The following is a 19,520-nucleotide window of genomic DNA, read 5'->3' as shown; positions in this document are numbered from 1 at the left end:
ATAATAATATAATTGAGAACTAAATCAAACAGTTAAGATTTATAAATTGAAGTTTGATAAATTACCTTAGAAGTACTTAAATGATCTGCTCAGGTAAAGTATTGGTGAGAAGTATATTAGAATATCATTGGTTGAGGAGTAAGTAAATTAAAAATGCGGTATTTTTAATGAAAAGAAGAGATTTCAAATTAATGACAACCTAGAGTTTCGTACATAGTTTTCGGAACCGATCTTATTGTATTTTTATTCCCCACAAGTTTAAACAAAAGTTTATACGTCCCCTGGTTGTGCATCACCGCAGAACTTACTGGCCACTAGTAAAAGAAGATGTAAGCTAAGTATTCGATTCTGGATGCTTAGTACTGCCATCTATTTGATTAAGCAATAATATACATGGCATTTCAGTTTCAAACAAAGGTTGAAAAGAGTAGGGTAGGGATTACGAGTTAAGGACGAATTGGGGATGAAACAATTGACTATAAAAGTCCATAGATGGTGCTTTCATAAAACGGCACAGTGCCATCTATTGGCGATAACTAGTCCTTATACTTTACAAAGCTAGGCAGTTAAGGACGAAGTAAAGATCTAACAATTTACTATAAAGGCCCATAGATGGTGCTTTCATAAAACGACACAGTGCCATCTATGGGCAATAACTAGTCCTTCTACTTTACAAAGCGACATCTATACAGTACATTCCGAACTAATTTGCAAACCGAACTCACATGTTGTCGGAGCTTTTTTGTACGGCATTTCGAGCTTTGGCGCAGCTTTAGAGTATGGCGGGAGCTTTTAGTCAAGTTTTAATGTAGATGGCGTTGTCTGTCACAAATGCGAGTACAGTTGTTTATTTTTATTGGATAGTGAATTGTTAGTTCACGATGAGGTTTGTTTTTAGGTTTCTATGTAGATTGTTTTGTATCCAAGTTAGGTTTTTTTGTATGATATGATACATAACGTATGTTTTTCACTTTTTGTCGAAGAATAGAATTAAATATATCTAAATGTATTTTATTTTTAGTAGGAGTCGATTCGTTATTCCAAAATACAGTTTTTCCTTAAGTTATGATAAAAAATGTGCTTAATAAAGTTAATTGTACTAAAACTTGAATCAATCCTAATGAGACCTAATTTGTCCGTTGCTTGCAAGCTTCACACGCTAATTTCCTCCCCGTACTTTTAAATGCATTATTTACTTTTCAATTGTTCCAATTTTTATTCTCATTAGACAAACAAAATCCATTATGAAACGTAATTAATATTAATTAGAGCAACTCTGCACATCCTATGGGCACCATACAATGTATCACCATGACGTATGGGGTAAGTTCAGTATACCGCGGAGAGTCGCGTCGCGCGCACGTGCACTCACTCGTTCAACAGTCTCTCAAAAAACATCGCGTTTTGAGTGAATGAAGTTTTTGTGAAATAAACAGTGATGTTTTGGACACGGAGCTGGCGGATTTCATTTGTTTTTGTCATGTGTGTCAGAAGTGTAACGAACGGTAAGCTACAACGATTATTATCTTACATACGGTCAGTTTATATTTTAAAGGGGCGTTTTTGTAACCCTTTGAATGTCGAGTCACCGCGATGCAGGCATTAATTCGTATAAAACATCGCGTATTTATAAATAACCAGTTATGTTAATATTATAGGTTCTCCTTAACGTAGCAAAAGGGTATATAACTTGAAAGGATGAAGAAAATATATAAAAAGTGCAACTATCGCTGCAATCGAAAAGTGTAATAACAAATCAATTCGAATTAATGTTAGTTTCAAAATAGAGAGAACACCAATAACATTAAATGATATTTGACGCACGTGCCTTGAGGTCTAGCTAAAAAAAATCAAAATTGATTTGCTGTTTACATGAAAGGAAGATTCGTGCAAGAAGCCTCTTTTTAGAAAAATGACTCAGTAAATAGATTGATATGAGTAATAATTGGCATATGTCGTTTGCATTTCCATTCGGTGTGTTTACCTTTCCTACTACTGTATAACGTTATTGATAGGTTAGTATTAAATACCTTTTTACCCGAAGCAATACAAGTCTGGTACAGCCGACGGCATAGTTTTCAATGATGCATATGTAACACACAAATCTCTATGAGCTTCTATGACAGTAATCGCTTGATGATTAGACTTGGGTTTCAGAGGCTGACTCATTTATGAACATCCATAGATTTAATAACCATTGCAAGTTCAACAATCCACGTGTTATTAATAATTCAAGACATACAGTTAATCATGCGTGTCCGAGTATGAAGTCATTGGCCAATGCCCATTGAAAACAGAAGCCACAAGACATGAGCACTAATTGAATCGATTACCACTTGAACCCACTTCTAATTGCCAGAATGGAGCACCCATTAATTATAATCGTGATAGAACAACCGTTGATTCACACCTAGTAACTTGTTATAATAATAGTTATAGCAAGCCATTAACATTTAATTGAATACTAGATTCGTTTGGAAATATAACGAGATAACTGCTGGTGCAGTAATGTAAGCAAGAAAGAAAATGATTTACTAATAGAAAATGTAAGGCCACAAGAACGAGATACAGATTTTAATGAACCATAAGCAAGAGCTTTGCATGTACTTGAATAATAAAAAACAAACTGGTGAAACTGGAAATAGAAATTCAATTTTCAAAGGATTATAAAATACAATGGGAAAATAACTTGTATTTACTCAAAACATTTTTGTAAATATATATTTTTTAGTCCGTAGTGAGGCTGTGATAAATGATTAGGAAATAAATCTAAACTTTAATTATATAGGCACTAAAGAACGTTGCTTTTGCTTGTTTACTTTTAAAAATGCAAGCTCACATAAATACGAGAGAACCGAATTCCCGTTTGTGGAATCCAGTGCGCTTTATTATCGAGAACAAAAGACTGGCGCCGCATCAACGACTGCACTTTTATTGCGCATTGACGGCATTCATCTGTCACTCAGCCACTATCAGGTGATATGCATGCATAGTTCTCTATACTTTGATACTATAACTATGTATGTTGATAGTCCGAGAGGGGAAAAGGAGAGCAAAAATTCAACATTTAGTTGGAAAAAGTAATAACTAGGGCCACTTACACTATAAATTGCCAAATTAGGTATTTTAGAATTATTTTGAATTTAGGGATAAAGTTGAAATTATTAAGATACGTTATAAATCAACCATTTGTAAATAAATATGGCTAAAACATACTTGAATTTGAATAGTTTGAAGGGACTGCTGATGAAATAAAGGAACTAAATAAAAATACCATAAAAGGATTAAAAAATTGCAATCACAAATATACACGCCTTCCTTTCATTTCGCTTTGAACAGTATCCCGTCAAGGATCAAGATATTCGGAGGGCGATACCCCATGTAAAGTAGGATTTGTAATTGGAGTATGCGACTGTCAATTGTTAATGTTCACAGCTGCTTAGGTACCCCACCTGTCTCTGTACGTGTACATTACCTATTGTGTTCCTGCATAAAGAACAACAAAATAATAGGCTATGAAGTACACTGTTGCTTTAATCCGGTTTAACGGCATGGTGCTTTTTATAAATGAAGCTTTTCAAAAAACTGAGGGTAATACTGAAACTCTAGAGTAGACATAGTTACGCAAAAGAATAGCCGAACTTTTGAGGTTACCAAGCCAAGCCCTGTCAGCGCGACCGGTCGCGAGTTCGATCCCGCGTAGGATAAGCATTTGGTGATCTACGAATGCTTGTTCTGAGTCTGGGTATCTTTGTGCATGTGAGTTGTATGTTTGTTAATGCCCCGCAACACAAGGATTAAAAAAACTTTATTGATTTTTTTCCTTATTGAAAAACGTTTTTATTAAAAAAGGAATGTCCGACAAATACATCGTCAAAAAAAAAATGACATCTAACTTAACACTAGAAAAATAATCCGAACAATGTAAACTTTGAAAATTTAAAGGCTTAAAACACTGTAAGGTGTCCATTCATCGAAAGCTTATAATTTATAGGTATCACTTTTCCACTAATAAGTCAACTCTTAGCAGTGGATCACAAATTCCGGCAGGATGTCAGACCATCGCTTACGTGGGTAACCTGTTCCTCTGATGTGGACACTCGTGCGGAATATTAAGTGACCGATACATTCCATACTCCATTCATATCGGGACAAATGTACGCATGTCCGAGAATCATATCGCTGGTTTATTAGGAACTGCCCGGATTTGAGGATGTACAGAATTGTTAGCACGAAAGCGATGGACAAAATTGGCACATATTATTATAATAAGTTTCGTGATGTGGATTTACAATAGCGAGTCGTGACTGCCGCGTCAGCTCATGATCCGAAAGTAAACGGGCTATACTGATTATTCGACTGATTAAATCTTTATGACTCTTAAAAAAAATACCAGAGAATAGGTGTAAAATGATGAAAAGTTTAAAGTAATGAATGAGCTTTGATTTCTACAATACTGTTATTCCATTTAACTGCATTCGGAGTTGTAAAACAAAACACCAGCTCAGTGGGTGACATACGACGCGCTGCGGGTTAGATCAATAATATAGATGTAATCATCACAATATATCTACACATGGACTCCCTCCATGCTTGATTGTATCCTACGTCTGTCATCAAACTAAAGACATGATTATAAAACTTATACAGGCAAATTTGTCCAAGTAGTTGTATTTTTCTTTTCTTGATAAATTTTTGAAACATATTTTAATGAAAGACAAACATTACGTAACTAACATCTTTATCGGTCTCAAAGTATTTAATCGCATCTATCGCTTTGACCAACTCATTAACACCCGAATAGCCGAAAGTAATAAAATTGTCATAATATCCTGTTTTCTATGTGTTAATATTGCTTCAAGGATGTTGCGTAAGTCGAGTTAGCATCTTTAATTCAATACCGTCAATTACTGGATGAGTTTCATCCTCGGATTAACTTCGGACGTACATCGCAAATGATCTGCTAAATTATTGTTGCTGGGACGGCTCTCATTGGTGGGGAAGAAGGTAATTGTGACAAGGAAAATACATACCTACCTAGCTGCAGAACTTGGAAGGTGATGAAAAAGAGGAAAAAATACAGTAACACTCTGATGAGAGTAAGGTTTAAAACAATTCTAGAAGTGCGGGTCGGGCACGCGACGCTTAGGGTTCTATGTAAATAGGCTGTAATTCGCAAAAAAAATTGGTCACCCATCAAATTTATGACATTTTCAAGTTCGATGGTCATTTCTATTCTTCGTTGGTATAGTAGCACAATAAATAGGTATATCATTTGTGAAAACTGTTTAGTTAAAACGATTCTAAAATGCAATCTGGTGGGAGCTTTAGCAATGAGGTTCCTTTTAGATATAGAGCACTACAAAAGAGCGGAAAGAGTACCACGACTAGAGTGTCATCTAAACTAAAGAAAAATGTTAAAACTGTAAAGTCGCATCTTTAAAAAGCAACATCAATGACGTCACTTAGCAATGTACATACATTGTAACAAATGTCAACTCGTTCATTGGATAATCATAAAATACATCGTATAAATGCTTCAATTACAATTCTAAAATTAAGTTTAAAGACGGCGGTACGAGTGCCCGCTGCGACGACTATTTTCAATTACAGGGTAGTGACACGCAACAACGATTATTTCATCGGCTTATTTTCAAATATGTAAATGCTGGTTTATTTTACGATGTAAAGTATCCATGTTTATGGGCTTAAAGTTTACATAGGTAATACGAGTTGATTGTATGAAATTACATGATTATAATATCAAAATTATTTCTGCTGATAAGTCGTATTTTTGTTTTACTGTTTTACAAATCAAATAATGAAGAAAATAATCAGAAAGGTTTTAAATAAAAATGTCGTAATCATCATCATCATCAGGCTAGCCATTTCCCAACTATGTTGGGGTCGGTTTCTAGTCTAACAAGATGCAGATTAGTACCAGTGTTTTACAAGGAGCGACTATCTGACCTCTCAACCACCTTGGCAACAAGATACCCCTTAGACTGGTTATCAAACTTTCTAGCTTCTGACTACCTTTAACGACTGCACAAGATGTATGAATAACAGAATTGCACAAATTAATCGTTGCCCCGGACAAGCTAATCCATAAAAATGACGTAATAAAGGTATATTAAATTGGTTTCCTTTGTATATGGCCAATTTAATAGATGTAACAACACAACAATTTAAACCAGATAAACGGAAGCTCAGTAATTGAATTGCTATTTCTCAGTCATTAATTAATTTGGTATCAATAAAAAACGCATAAATTCAAAAGCGTTATTTAATCCGCTATTGAATTAAAGCCTCTTTGGTTTCATGGTATAACGACTCAACTTGTTTCATTTATTTTCTATAGACCATTTAAAAGAAGTAAACGGTCTTATATTAGAACTATTTTTGCTTACTTCGCCATACGGTTTCCCTAAAGCTGTTTGCGGTAATTCTGTGCTTGTAACGCATCGTTGGTTTCCGAATGTAACCGACCGTATGGGATTGACAGGTGGTTAAGTATACTAGGATGAAATACGATACGTAGATAGTAATACCTACTTCGTACGTAATGATGTTTTTTTTTAAATACCAAAGTAATGTAAGCTAGATGGTAAATCAAAACATAATATGTTAAATTAGGAATTTTATATTTGTCATAGACGTGTTTATTGTTCTGGGGCAACAGAGATACAATATTTGTGAAAATAACTTTTTGTATTTATCAAACCTTGTCACTGACGGACGGAAAGACGCACAGAAGGGCCCTAGGGTTAGGGTTCCGGTTTTACACTTTGGGTACGGAATCCTAAAAACTAGGTAAAGTTAACTTATCAACGTAACTTCATTCTTCCATGTTACATGAATGATTCATGTACGCATCCTTGATTACACCATTATCTAGTCTATTTTCATAGCACAGATACGAGCGCTTAAATATTTATGATCTTAGTTAAAAACATGCAGTAGCACCGGCTTGGTTTACTCGCTGTAATCTCAACTATTTATCAACGAAAAGACAGCTACTGATGTAGGTTAAATGCCTGCTTTGATACACCGACGAAGGTAAATTTAAACTACATTTTTGTAAGAACATCAACTACGATTCATTAAAATACTTACAATTAAATTGCCGGTCATAACCTCATTTAAGCCATCGATCTGTAGACACTTATTTGATAGCACAGTAATGGTTGAATATTGATAACAGAATCGTAAAGTTCAATCCTAAAATTAAACAGATGGATGCATCTGCTTTTCTAATAATAGCCACCAAATCAAAATGAAGATTGATCGAAATCTCATTGAACACACTGATACAATAATGAACAATACCTTTTACCTTGTTTCAGATCCTGAACACACAACCAAAGAAACCAGACCGGAGTATATTCACCCAGATGGTTTGCTCAGCTTTGATCCTTACCTCTCCGACTTCAAAGCTGAGAGCGAAGAGGAAGACGATTACATCCCGTTACCTGAAAACGATGAAACGATAGACGGCCTACCTATATTCCTTTTAGAACCTAAGAATTCTTATGTCCTTAGAAATAGACCAGCAAACTTGCTATGTAAAGCAGCTAATGCTCTTGAAGTATACTTCAAATGTAATGACGTAAGAATTGATAAGACTGTACAGTTAGAACACGTTGACCCTCATAATGGAGTCAGGGTTGTAGAAGCAGAACTTAATGTTACAAAGAATGAGCTTGATGGGTCCAACAAGAAGTACAGCTGTGAGTGCTACGCGTGGAACAGTAAAGGCAGGATAAGAAGTCAAGGAGTCCTCATTGAATATGCATGTAAGTATTTCTTGTATCAAGCCATCATAACTGTCATCTCAATTAACTATATCCGTAATCACTTGTACCGTATCTTTCATTTCCATATCAGGTAAGTGTTTTGTACCTTTAATTTGAGCACTACATGCAAATATAATCTTTATGTAGTACTTATAATTATCATTATCCGATTATGACGGCACAGCTAACATAATATGGAATGCTCCTGTTATAGTTGGCCTAAGTTCTAACCGGCTCGAAGCTCCATTCGCAATGTTGCTTAGCGACAACTTTTATAAAGTGTTGCCGCCGTCAACAAGTCTGATTCGAGTAAGCTGCTAAGTTAAAAAGTTGAGTTTAACGCGTGGGTTTAAAAACAAAGAAACGAGAAAGATTTGGAGAATGTATTCTTCGTTATAAACCATCCCGCATAAAATTTTATAATAAAGAAATTAAATACAAGCCCATAATTAAAACACAGTTGTAGCAATAAAACATCTTAATATAACAAGATAGATGATAATTAAGTCTTACCAAAAACTGTATACGCTGACATTATTTATGTTTTATTAACCACCCACTCTCAGCCAGCGGTGAAATAGAAAAACAAGTTGTACATGTCTCCATCATCAGTGATATTGGCTAATACTGGCATTATTAATTATTCCATGGTATTAATGCTTTTAATCCTGAAATGAATCCAAGATTTACATAAATTCTCGGCATCTCCTTCATGGCTAAATATACTTAGTGGCTTTAGAGCATTAAATAGTTTAAAGTTCCTACGCTGTTGGATTCCAGGTAGCCTCATAAACATTTTTGTTGTCCTAATTTGAACATTCAATGTAACCTGTGTAACGGACCATAATGCCCTTTCTAATCAATATTCTTGAACAGCAGGTAAAATTAAAAACTTTACGACTATCGGCATTTGAATGAAACGCATGCCGCGGTTAGTTTTGTTTTCATTAATATATTTTATATCTACAATTTAGTAGTTTCCGCTGCTTAACGATGTTCTTATTTGATAGCGATTAACATTCGAATGTTTCTATTATTTAAGGAGGTTCAGCTTCGAGCGATTTTGAGATCAAATATTTTTTTGTTTATACTAATGAGGCGATTTATCAAACTTTATGGAGCGACCGGTTATTCATTAATTATAACATAATCAATTTACCGTGGTCATTTTGTGAAATAATAGGAAACTTCAAACATTCTATTGACAGGGATAAATGAAAATATATTCCAGCATTCGTTATGGTTGATGGCTTCATGTGATACATTAGTAATTATTCAATACACTACCTTATACGGACTGTTTGTCAAAAACTCAGGAGGAACATCCTCACAAGCGAAGACTGTAAACGACAAGATTTATGAATGGAAACCACTACGAAAACTTTGTTTGTTGTTTCAACTCTCGTGTGAATAGACTAACGTTATGTATGTATGTTCGTCTGACACTTCACCCGACACCTTTAAACATTTTCTTCTATGTCTGGTGCAGGATTTACAGCGCTGTGTTTATCAATTACTACGCCCTTCTTATCCTTATAAGCAATGAGTTGTTGTAAGTGGTCACACTAGTTATGTCAGAGAAAACTCACATAACAGTGTTTTGTTGGGTTTGCAGGACGAGCATCGTCGCTTGCTAGGACCATAACAGGTTTTTGTAGCACTGACGTGCACTAATGTGGAACATTTTAGTTCAGTGATTACTGCGAATGTTTATTTTGTGCAGTTTAAGTTGTAACATTGTGAGTTTTTGTTGGACTATTCGATAATTTTACTATTTTCTTTGTGTCAGTTGCTTAGATTTAAGGCAATACTTGTTACGGCTTTTAGTTAACGTTTATTATTGTATACTTTAGTCCAGTATTCAATTTTTAATTGTTTATGATTCGTGCCCGCGAGGGCAAGATAGAGATTTCATAATAATATCACTAACTGAGAAGTCGCAGACATCAAGAGGAAAATAGAAAAAGTATAACAATTATACCGTCTTAATTAAACGTCAACAATTCTTAAAAATGAAACAAATACAACAAACAAACGTAACACAAAACTCTGAAACGTAACGCATAAATTGTAACAATAAGAAGGAGACGAAAATAAAGTGGAGTGCCGGCAATTAAGGGGCACGCCTATTGTCTAGAAATAAACACCCCACGCCGCGACTCGCCATGTCAACGAAAGAAATAATCAACGAAATGACATTTGAAAATGGTGGAATGTTTTAACAAGTTCATTACTTTTCAATAGAATTCGATGTGACTTTAATTTAAAAAGAAACAGGAAAGATTGGATAACTTAGGAGCCAGAATAGGACAAATGAATTTCCGTTTAATTTTGGACGAGTAGTTTATTAAACATTTTCTAGTTCAATAGGCAACATTTTATTTGCATTTCGCCCAGAACATAGTTAACCATAATATAAATGATAATAAAACTCATATCCATTAAAAATTCTCTTGTTTTAAGCATTTTTGATTTACTATTAGAAACTTGCCATACTGGGTCCATTCTTACACCAGGGACATTGTGTTCTCCAGGTCGTCATAAAAGGATAAATTAGGTTTATCACGACGGTAACGATGATTCTCACTTTATTTTCTACTATGAAAATACTTCCTACCCTTTCAACGCTGTTCTTTTCAAGTTATGTGTCCAAAATTTTTTTACGACTGTTTTTATTTTCATCCCCCGTTTTTTAAGAGGGTGAGTAACGGAACCATTATATGGAGGAAACATTATTTCCGCTCGTTAACTCGAGCACTTTGCACTTTGATGAATGCTCACTAGCTTTCTATTTGTGATACGAGGGTGGATCTCCGTTTGTTCTAGTGAAAGTCTCGAACGAAAGTAGTTCGTCAGTTTTCTATTTGTTGTTTGATTTCACTTGTACGTAAGAGTCCATGAAGTGCCGTATTTTCATGCCGACTAATTTACTTGTTATTGGCTCCATTTGTTCGTAAAGATTGTTTTCTGTACTTAAAAAGCGAATTATATGAACACAAAAAAAATAAACACACTACTTATGCAACATCTTAAGTAGACTTAGGAACTCTTCAACTGAATTTCAACTTTATCCAACAGATATAAAGAAGCAATTCCTGCAGCAACCCCTATCATCTACTGTGGAATCTGGCAGATCTGTGACCTTTAGATGTGTTCCTCCGCCGGCAGCACCGCCGCCTACCGTCAAGTGGACTAGGAATGGAGTCACTATTGAGCCTACTGTTGAAACTCTTGTGTTGCCTAAAGTTGGCCTTCAGGTAAATAAAAAAAAACATGTCTAGATAAGTTTTATCATGCATAAAGCAAAAAGACACCTGTATTTTATAATGAATATTGATCAGGACATGGCGAACTACACTTGCGTGGCGGAAAACATCGCCGGGCGTCGGGAATCCGACGTTGCTGTTTTGTCTGTCTACGGTAAGTTTTCATAACTTTCATCATTATTATGAATGGCAAAGACGCCATTGTGGTGATATAATTTGTGGTCTGTTATGATATCATTTCTCTGTATGAGGACGACATTGTTTGTAATATATGTATGTAGTTTCTATATCTGTCTATGTTTCACTTCAACTATAGCTATTTTTCTAAGGTGAAGTTGTAGTTATTTCGAAAACAAATATAATTATTCATTATAACAAAATTAGACTTCAATAAATTACCTACCCATTGAATTACTCTAAAATTTTGCCATTCATAATAAAACTTCCTTCAAAAAATATATATTAGGTACTTAACAGATCTTTTGGTATTAGTGAATGGCGGTTGGTCAGAATGGTCACCGTGGGCGCCGTGCCGCTGCGGTTCTGCTACGAGCGGGCGGCGGCGCGTGCGCAGCTGTACCGAGCCACCCCCCGCCAATGGCGGCGCGCACTGCAGGGGACACTCCTCACAGAGCGACGAGGACTGCGTTACTTGTCAAAATGGTGAGAAGTGTGTTTTTTAAGTAACATTCATAGAGTTTTTGTTGCATACTGCAAAATATGAATATAACAACGGTTTAAAAATTTAACGGCCTCATGAAGATGTCATTTCGTGGTCCTACGTTTTTGGCCTTTCACATGACGGTACAAAATTTGACTATGCTCCATTAAAGACATCATAAAACTGAGTGTATCACAATTTCGTCTTGTAAATTCTTCGAGTGTTATAAAAACATTTTTTGAAGCTGGTTCCTGGTCACCATGGGGCTCGTGGTCTACCTGCAGTGGGGAGTGCGTTAGGATCCGCAGAAGACAGTGCTCTGGCAACAACTGCCAGGGATCCACACTACAGCACGCTGCCTGCGTCGATGGGATGTGCACCACTGGCATGAGTAAGAGGATTTTTGACTGCAAGTTGTTACTTGACCTTTTAAGAAGATTTTCTCGAGTTCCGCACAGTATTCGAACTTAAAACCCAAAGAAACTATCTTAAGTATCCGAAGATGTGAATAATGTCGTCGGTGTAATTTGAAGTGCAGAAGATATTACAAGCAAAAGACTTTCATTTTCATCGATTTTAACCTTCCATTATATCTATAGGTACTAAATGTTCTGATTTATAAATATTCTCCTATGTTCAGGATTCTACACAAACAACACCACATTATACGTTGGTATTGGAATCACCATCGCCATGCTCATCGCTGGCGCCGCCATCATGTATGTGTGGTGCAAATATAAAGGCAGGCCTGGGTACTCGGCAGGAAGAATCGGTAAGCGTTTACTTATAGAAGAAATAAATATTACAACCAAAAGTTCCAAGTTTCGTCCCCATAAATAAAATAGGTTTATAAGAATCAAAGTTTTCCAATAAATTAACTGATATTATTAATGAATGTGGAGAAAAACATTTAGTCATGTTTTGGTTCACGAAAAGTGAGGAATAAATTACCATTCTTGTCAAGTGCACGTAACTCTCGCTGTTAAATTCAAAGTAACACCACGACTATTATCCCTACGATTTAGCAGAACCATTTACACAACACCTAGGTATACCAAAGCCCGCTTCAGGCAGGGACAAGGGCAACGCGGCGCCGGACCTGACGCGGACCTGCAACGAGTACTGGATGCACGGACCTGATAACCATTATGACATGCCTCATGTCAGAGACAGGTAAAAAATAAGAGAACTTCTAAAAAATGGTTTTGAAGTGTAGAATTAATTTTTAGCCAGTCAAAAGACCAGTTAAAACGTTATCCAAATTGAGTTGCTTACTGCAAGTAAAAGCAGCATACAAACAAAAATATAAAAAATCTCGTAAATAGTCAATGGAATGCAAAAAATATTATAGAAAACACTTTTAGTGCAGATAACGATTTAGCCCATTTTCAACCCTAAAAAAAGCTCGTAACATAAAAACTGATGTTAGGAGATATTGCTGTTTGTATAGTAATAACTTTTCACATCCATTTGGTTTATGCGCCATTATTCTTCCACCCCTAGCTATTCATCCCCATTTGGGAACCGGAGTAGACATCAGTCGTCAGCTGGAAGTAACCATTACGAGATGAAGCCTTACAGCCCTTCCGGGGAGTCGGCGTCCAGTTGTTACACCAACTGTAAGTATAACTGACATCAAAAAGATCCCTTGGCTTTAAATAGTATCACTTCAAAATAAACGTCATGGCACTCGAAACGTAACGGCAAAACATAGACATTTGTAATGTGTTCATGATTTCGCTAGTTATTTAGAATTCTCACGACACTATTAGCAGGTAACATCAAAAAAAGCCATCCAGATAAATATCTTAGGAAGTGATAAGTGGAACTTGATATTTTTAAAAGGACAGCTGCAGATATCTAATCCAATTCGATACACCCCTCTTATGAAAATCAGTGGACCAAAACTGTTCAAGCATCATTTTTTGTCGATTATATATTACTTGACTTGCTCGAAACTAGATATTCGATCAATAAATTTAATATTAGTTTCACCAAATATCAACCAAATTCGAGCAAAAGTTTTAATTATAGTCCGATTTTTAATTCGAGGCATTAAAATGACAATTGCAACTGTCATTTATACAAAAAAGGGTGACCCGCTACAATAGTGATGTTTGGAAATCTTACTACGACGATGACATTTAGTCATGCTTTATTTTATTATGTATCAAAAATTTACTATTTCTATTAATTGAGCTTTTATAATTGTAAGTAATCAACTTACAATTATTGATTATCAAATTACAATGTCAGAATTCATCCAGTCTGGAGTTGGATGCGCTCGACTTTTCTTGCATGGTAAGGTGCTTCATCTTATACCAGCACCGCATTTGGCTTTAATTTTATAAATTTAAATTTATATTAATTTCTTTTAGATTTAAAAACAGTCACCGTGCATGTCTTTTGATTAATTGTCGTAAATATATTTTTTTTATACAGAGCTAATTTGATATCTGAATAAAAAAAAGGAAGCTCGACTAACTTTTGATTGTAATAAGTCGATTCTAACACATCACTATTTATTTGGAATTAAAAACCTGCCACACTGGAAATGTCATTTTACTGCCTCGAATTAAAAATCGGACTATAGAACATTGTTTAATTGTAGCTAAAGTATGAAATACGTATTTAACCGCCGATATAAAACCTCGTGTGTTTAAAATGAAAAAATTAATGCAATCAAATAATTCTATTAGATGTGTACTTAAAAAAAATATTTAATGACTCTATTTGTGATCTTAGAAGTTCTAGGTTATTTAAGCATAAAAATATATTTATATGAAAACTCACATGATTTCGAAAGATATGAGACATCATTTTGACTACATCTCAGACACCCATTATAAGCAAATCTCTTTCCAGTTAATAACGGCTTTATTCCACCCTACAGCTCGAACAATGACATCCAGGTCAAGTGAATGTTCATCACAGCTCGCAGAGCTGGTGACAGCGTCCCCTACCTCACTGTCGAAGGTAGATGTAGCGGTGACACTCCCCACAGGACACCTGGACACCAGCTATAGAGATAAGATCTGTCTGACTATTGTAAAGTAATTTGGAAATTGTAATTGTTTGGAACTAATGGGTATCTGGAATAAGTAGAAACGGTCTAAAGTAGATTCTACTCGAAAGTTATCCGATTTATTCATTGAATTTTCAGCGACATTTAGTCTACTAGCAAATATCGATTAAAACGATCTGAAACGAAAAGTCGTGACAAAAATCACACGCTGCCCTACTGCTGACTAACTAAATTTCTTTTTTTTCCTACACCCTTTTTTGTACCTTTTAATTAGTTCAGATGGAATCTGGCTATTTTCTAACGTAAATTTTCATTCTTTTCCTGGAATAGATACGTAAATGTTGTAGAGACCGGGGTAAGAATCCCATTAGTTCCGTAGTACGTGCCTAGCAACAGGATCGATTCGACCTAATATATTATCATCGAACCGTTCTCTAGCCTTATTTATTATTTTCTTTTTTATTTGTGGATATTAAATACGTTTTTTATATCGTTTGTGTTTTAAATTGTTTTATAGATTAGAATAAGTTTTGGTTTAAGAAAAATGTTAACCTTTAATACTGATATCTTCTGTAGATACTCGGGTTTTTTAAAGATAATTGACGTCAAAATGATTTTAATTTCAGAGAAAAAAAATAAACATAAAAATAAAATTTTACTGGAGCTACAAGCTTTTTAGCCGAAAATGTAGCATCAAAAATACTATGTAAAAACTAGTGTCTATACGAAATAACTAGATAGCATGTTACAAAGGCCTATTTTGTAGAAATAAAACAAAACATTCGATTTTTTTTTGGCAACGCTTGATATATATGTGCGAAAGAGTAGGTTTCTTTATAAGTACAGTTTCACCTATAATCGTGTAAGAAGATAATATTATAACGTTTTGTTGTAAGACTGATTGATTCAATGAAATAACTGCCATTTTGATACGCATTTACGATGATTGTTTTATAATTAGGCTTTTTATAATTATGTATGATATTAAAAATATTAAAATGTATTTAAAGAAAATATTTTGGAAATACAACAAGGAATGAAATCAAAGTAGGTTTACAAGAACGGTTTTAATTAAACTGTTGAAATTAGGTACTGGATATCCATTAAAATATTTTCTTTTAATACATTATTATTCTCTATTAAGTATGTAGATACTAACTTAATGTAAATTTTGTATTTAAATCTGTGATATTAAATAAATTAATTTGTAACATTGCCATTGTATTTTATTTACCTGATTGTACTTTGATGAAATAGTTAAATAATTTTTATTGACAATTACCAGGGTAGATCCCTTGAAAAATAATAAAAAATGAAAAAAAAAATAGTAGGATGAAACCCATTAGAAAAGGAGGGGAATATTATAAAAATGAAAGGAAAAATAATTTACGGGCGATCTGAGGTAGGAGGAGAGAAGGGATGATTTCATTACAACAAGATTCACAAGTAATAGACGTACCTAAGACTATTAATAAGTCTGTAGTAAGGGTACTTACTTATTCGTTACTATCAATCTTTCTTATTAAGGAAGTACTAGAACAAAGTTCAAATGGGTTATGCCGTCACTACCGTAAGTGGTGAACCATAAAGTGTACAGCAGTAGCTATTTTAATGACTGGTTATTAATTCTCCGCATCTAATTACTTTCTGATGGGGCTCAGCGGGATATGCCTAATGTATGCTAGGCTATAAAAGATATAGCCGTAGTGTTACGTAAGTTGTAGCGCATGAAGAGGAAAATTTTATGAGATTAATAAGCGTAAAAGGTTAAGTAAAATATAATTACAGTGTAATTACAAAAAGGCTTTTCTTAACCACTCATTAAACAATATTGTATTTAAGACTTGACAGAAATGAATACTAAACTAATAATGACAGTAGCAAGAAAATAAATCTTCGCTTAGTACGAATTTATATCTTTCTGTGCATTTTGTCACTTTTCAAGATGATTTAAGGCTATACATTATTATGGTAAGTTGTTGAAAGAATACTTATGACTCATCATCAGAATGGGATGAAATTTACTGCATAACTGCATATTTTTGACTACACAGATTAGCGAGTGATTGAGATCAGCACATCAAACCCACTATAATGCGAGAAGTTTCGATCTTCGACTAGGACAAGCGTTTGTGTGATCCACTGAGTGACTTTGTGCATGTGACTTCAATGTTTGTTAACCCCCGCGACACAAGGATTAAATTCCTTCGTTCGGGAGTGGTTTTTTAAACCTTTGTCTTAAAAATATGAAAAATATCGATCAATGTGACAATGACTTAGGGCTAACAGGCGGTCGACTTGTAAGTATGCTTTAAAGTTTCAGTGTTCCACATGAGCGTGTGCAAACAAATAATTTACGAAACTATTATTTCTGCTTGAACAACACTTTAAATGGAGACGAATGACTATTACCAACAATAAACAGACACTCCCAGTGTCCGATCACTCAATATAATCAAAACACTTAAAAATATTTTTAAATCCTCTTCAACCATAGATAAGAACTTTTAATAAAATGAAGAAGCCATTTATATGAAACGACTGTCATATTATATTTTATTGTGTTTATAATTGAGAAGATATTTTTAGTGCAAATTATACTCGTATCATCATTTTTTGGTGTTAATGATGTTAAATAAAGTTACACACGTTTGTGAAAATAAAATCTGTATGGATTTAATGGATTCACAGTGCCAGGATATGATGGTTACACATTTCAGCCACTTATAATAAAAAAAGATCCTATGTATAATATTAAAATACGCATCATTTATACAATCTATAAGCAATATATTTCTGGAAATAAAGATATTAATATCTAGAACATAACATACACAGCCAACATCTTTTACGATATTTCAATTTCTTTATGAAAGCACATACAATTCAATGGATCAATGTAGTATGTTGAAGTCGTATCGTCTACGTATCGTGATCACTAAACATGGCTCTGCGGCTAACAAATCAAATCTATTTCGGTTCATCCCATTAGTCAAATTGTATGACTAAAACAAGTTCAAAGTTCCTTTAACTGCTCACATTTGTCACTTAAAACGCACTAATTGGGACAATTTAAGTACTCCACTGTCATAAACGGACTTCAGAAATAAGAGTTTTTTAAAAGATGTATTTATTTATGACAGGGATGAGTTATATTAATTGTATTGCTTTAAAAATGAAAACCCAGGATCTCTGGACGACTGAGAGCATAAGTTTAAATTTATTCGGGATTACTTTTTTTTTATCCTCCATATCAAGCTAGTAAATGATCTCCAGTTATTTTAATAAATTATATGTTTATTATTATATACTTAAATTCTAATTTGTCTACCATTTAAAATTTTCCACTTCCTGATTATTTTATTTCCTTGCGCAAAATTATAATAAATCGGTAAATCCGAAAAACTACAGTCATCTAAAACAAATCCGAAGAAAAACAAAAATATAACTTTAAGCCTAAGTGTCCTAGCACAATCAGATACACATATTGTACGCCCAAATGATTGTGGTGTCTGAAACACAAGAGAATGGCCTTATTACCATGACTAACCTACTTTTAACTATGATTCCGAGAACGAGTAACAAACAAGATTATTAGACACCTAAAATAGATGTGACTCAACATTTTCCAGGATTTAAGGACGATTCATTAAACAATTTTTGCATAAGAGCTTTATTTTCCGGAATATAACTCTCAAAGAAAATGTGTCTTAAATATGGAATTTAATACTTTTAGTTTGTTACCCTTATTAATTCGTTCGATTGTTCATACCGAATGGCATGTTAATGGTAACTATTATGATGACAAATAATCAACTGCGTTCAAGTTATGTGTATAACAATATTGACGGTGGTCTGTCTATTAGGGTTCATAAAAGATAAAAAAATAGTACTGAAATGCATTATAGTCTAAAAACATTTTGACGTTACTTATTCTTCATTACCTATTTATTTATTCCTTATTTACCACCAAAATTACATAAAAATAAATTGCTTTTGTCGCAAAAATGGGTAACAAGGGGAAAATAACAAATGCAAAATAAAAAACAATTGAACAAACTCTAAATTATTAAATAGTCGATAAAGTATCGATAGCACACAATTACAGATACAAAAGTACTCACAAATGTATTATTAAGTAATTGTACCGGACGCATCTAATAGGAACTAATCAATCAATTAAACAATTATGTGGCATGCGTGATTGGTACGCCGGGATATTGATTTACTGCCATTGGGAATGGGAATAGGAATTATAATATACTGGGAAATATAGCGTTAGGACATTTGTTCGTGTAGCAAATGTAGAGTATTGTAGACTCATAGTTCAGGTGCATAGGTAATAATGCTAATATACGAGTACAGTGTTCTGTTATTAGAAGGGCATTAAGTATTTTTTCCAGAGAAATAATATCAAATCAAGTCACCAAAATCAAAATTCTTTAATTCCAAATTGCACTTTTTGAACGTTGATAACGATGAAATACACGTAGAGACCCCGACGTATCACATGTTTTCATAGTTGGTTTATTTTGTTTAAAAACTTGGACAAAAACGAATAATAGAGTAGTAATAATAACGCTGGTAAGAAAACAACGTCTGTTTTCTATTTCTTATTTGTAAAAACAAAGAATAACATAAAATGCAGTGTTAAATGTTTCAAAGTAACCAGATACAATCGGCAGACCTAAACACCTCATAGCACGAACTCAAACAAAAATGTATTCACAACTTAATTGGTACAATTAGTGAATTAGTATATTCAGGACAAA

General features: G+C 34.1%; 1 protein-coding gene across 3 annotated transcripts; it reads left to right on the top strand.

Annotated features, from left to right (window-relative positions):
* Positions 1 to 553: 553 nt before the first annotated feature.
* LOC113502517 (netrin receptor UNC5C-like) lies at positions 554 to 15,857 on the top strand. Of its 3 annotated transcripts, none has more exons than XM_026884123.1 (10): positions 554 to 1,505; positions 7,347 to 7,796; positions 10,875 to 11,053; positions 11,138 to 11,216; positions 11,555 to 11,725; positions 11,968 to 12,114; positions 12,364 to 12,495; positions 12,794 to 12,896; positions 13,227 to 13,342; positions 14,617 to 15,857. In XM_026884123.1, the coding sequence occupies exons 1-10, from the start codon at positions 1,439 to 1,441 to the stop codon at positions 14,778 to 14,780; spliced, it is 1,608 nt and encodes a 535-aa protein (XP_026739924.1). In that variant the 5' UTR covers positions 554 to 1,438; the 3' UTR covers positions 14,781 to 15,857. The 3 variants fall into 3 exon arrangements, with proteins under 3 accessions (XP_026739924.1, XP_026739923.1, XP_026739922.1); XM_026884122.1 differs by having other exon boundaries at positions 12,773 to 12,896; XM_026884121.1 differs by having other exon boundaries at positions 12,749 to 12,896.
* Positions 15,858 to 19,520: the final 3,663 nt, after the last annotated feature.

The sequence above is a fragment of the Trichoplusia ni genome, chromosome 17 (genome assembly GCF_003590095.1).
Source record: "Trichoplusia ni isolate ovarian cell line Hi5 chromosome 17, tn1, whole genome shotgun sequence".
NCBI lineage: Eukaryota > Metazoa > Arthropoda > Insecta > Lepidoptera > Noctuidae > Trichoplusia > Trichoplusia ni.
Note: the sequence above shows the minus strand (reverse complement) of the source record. Positions and strands in the feature narration are given on the sequence as shown.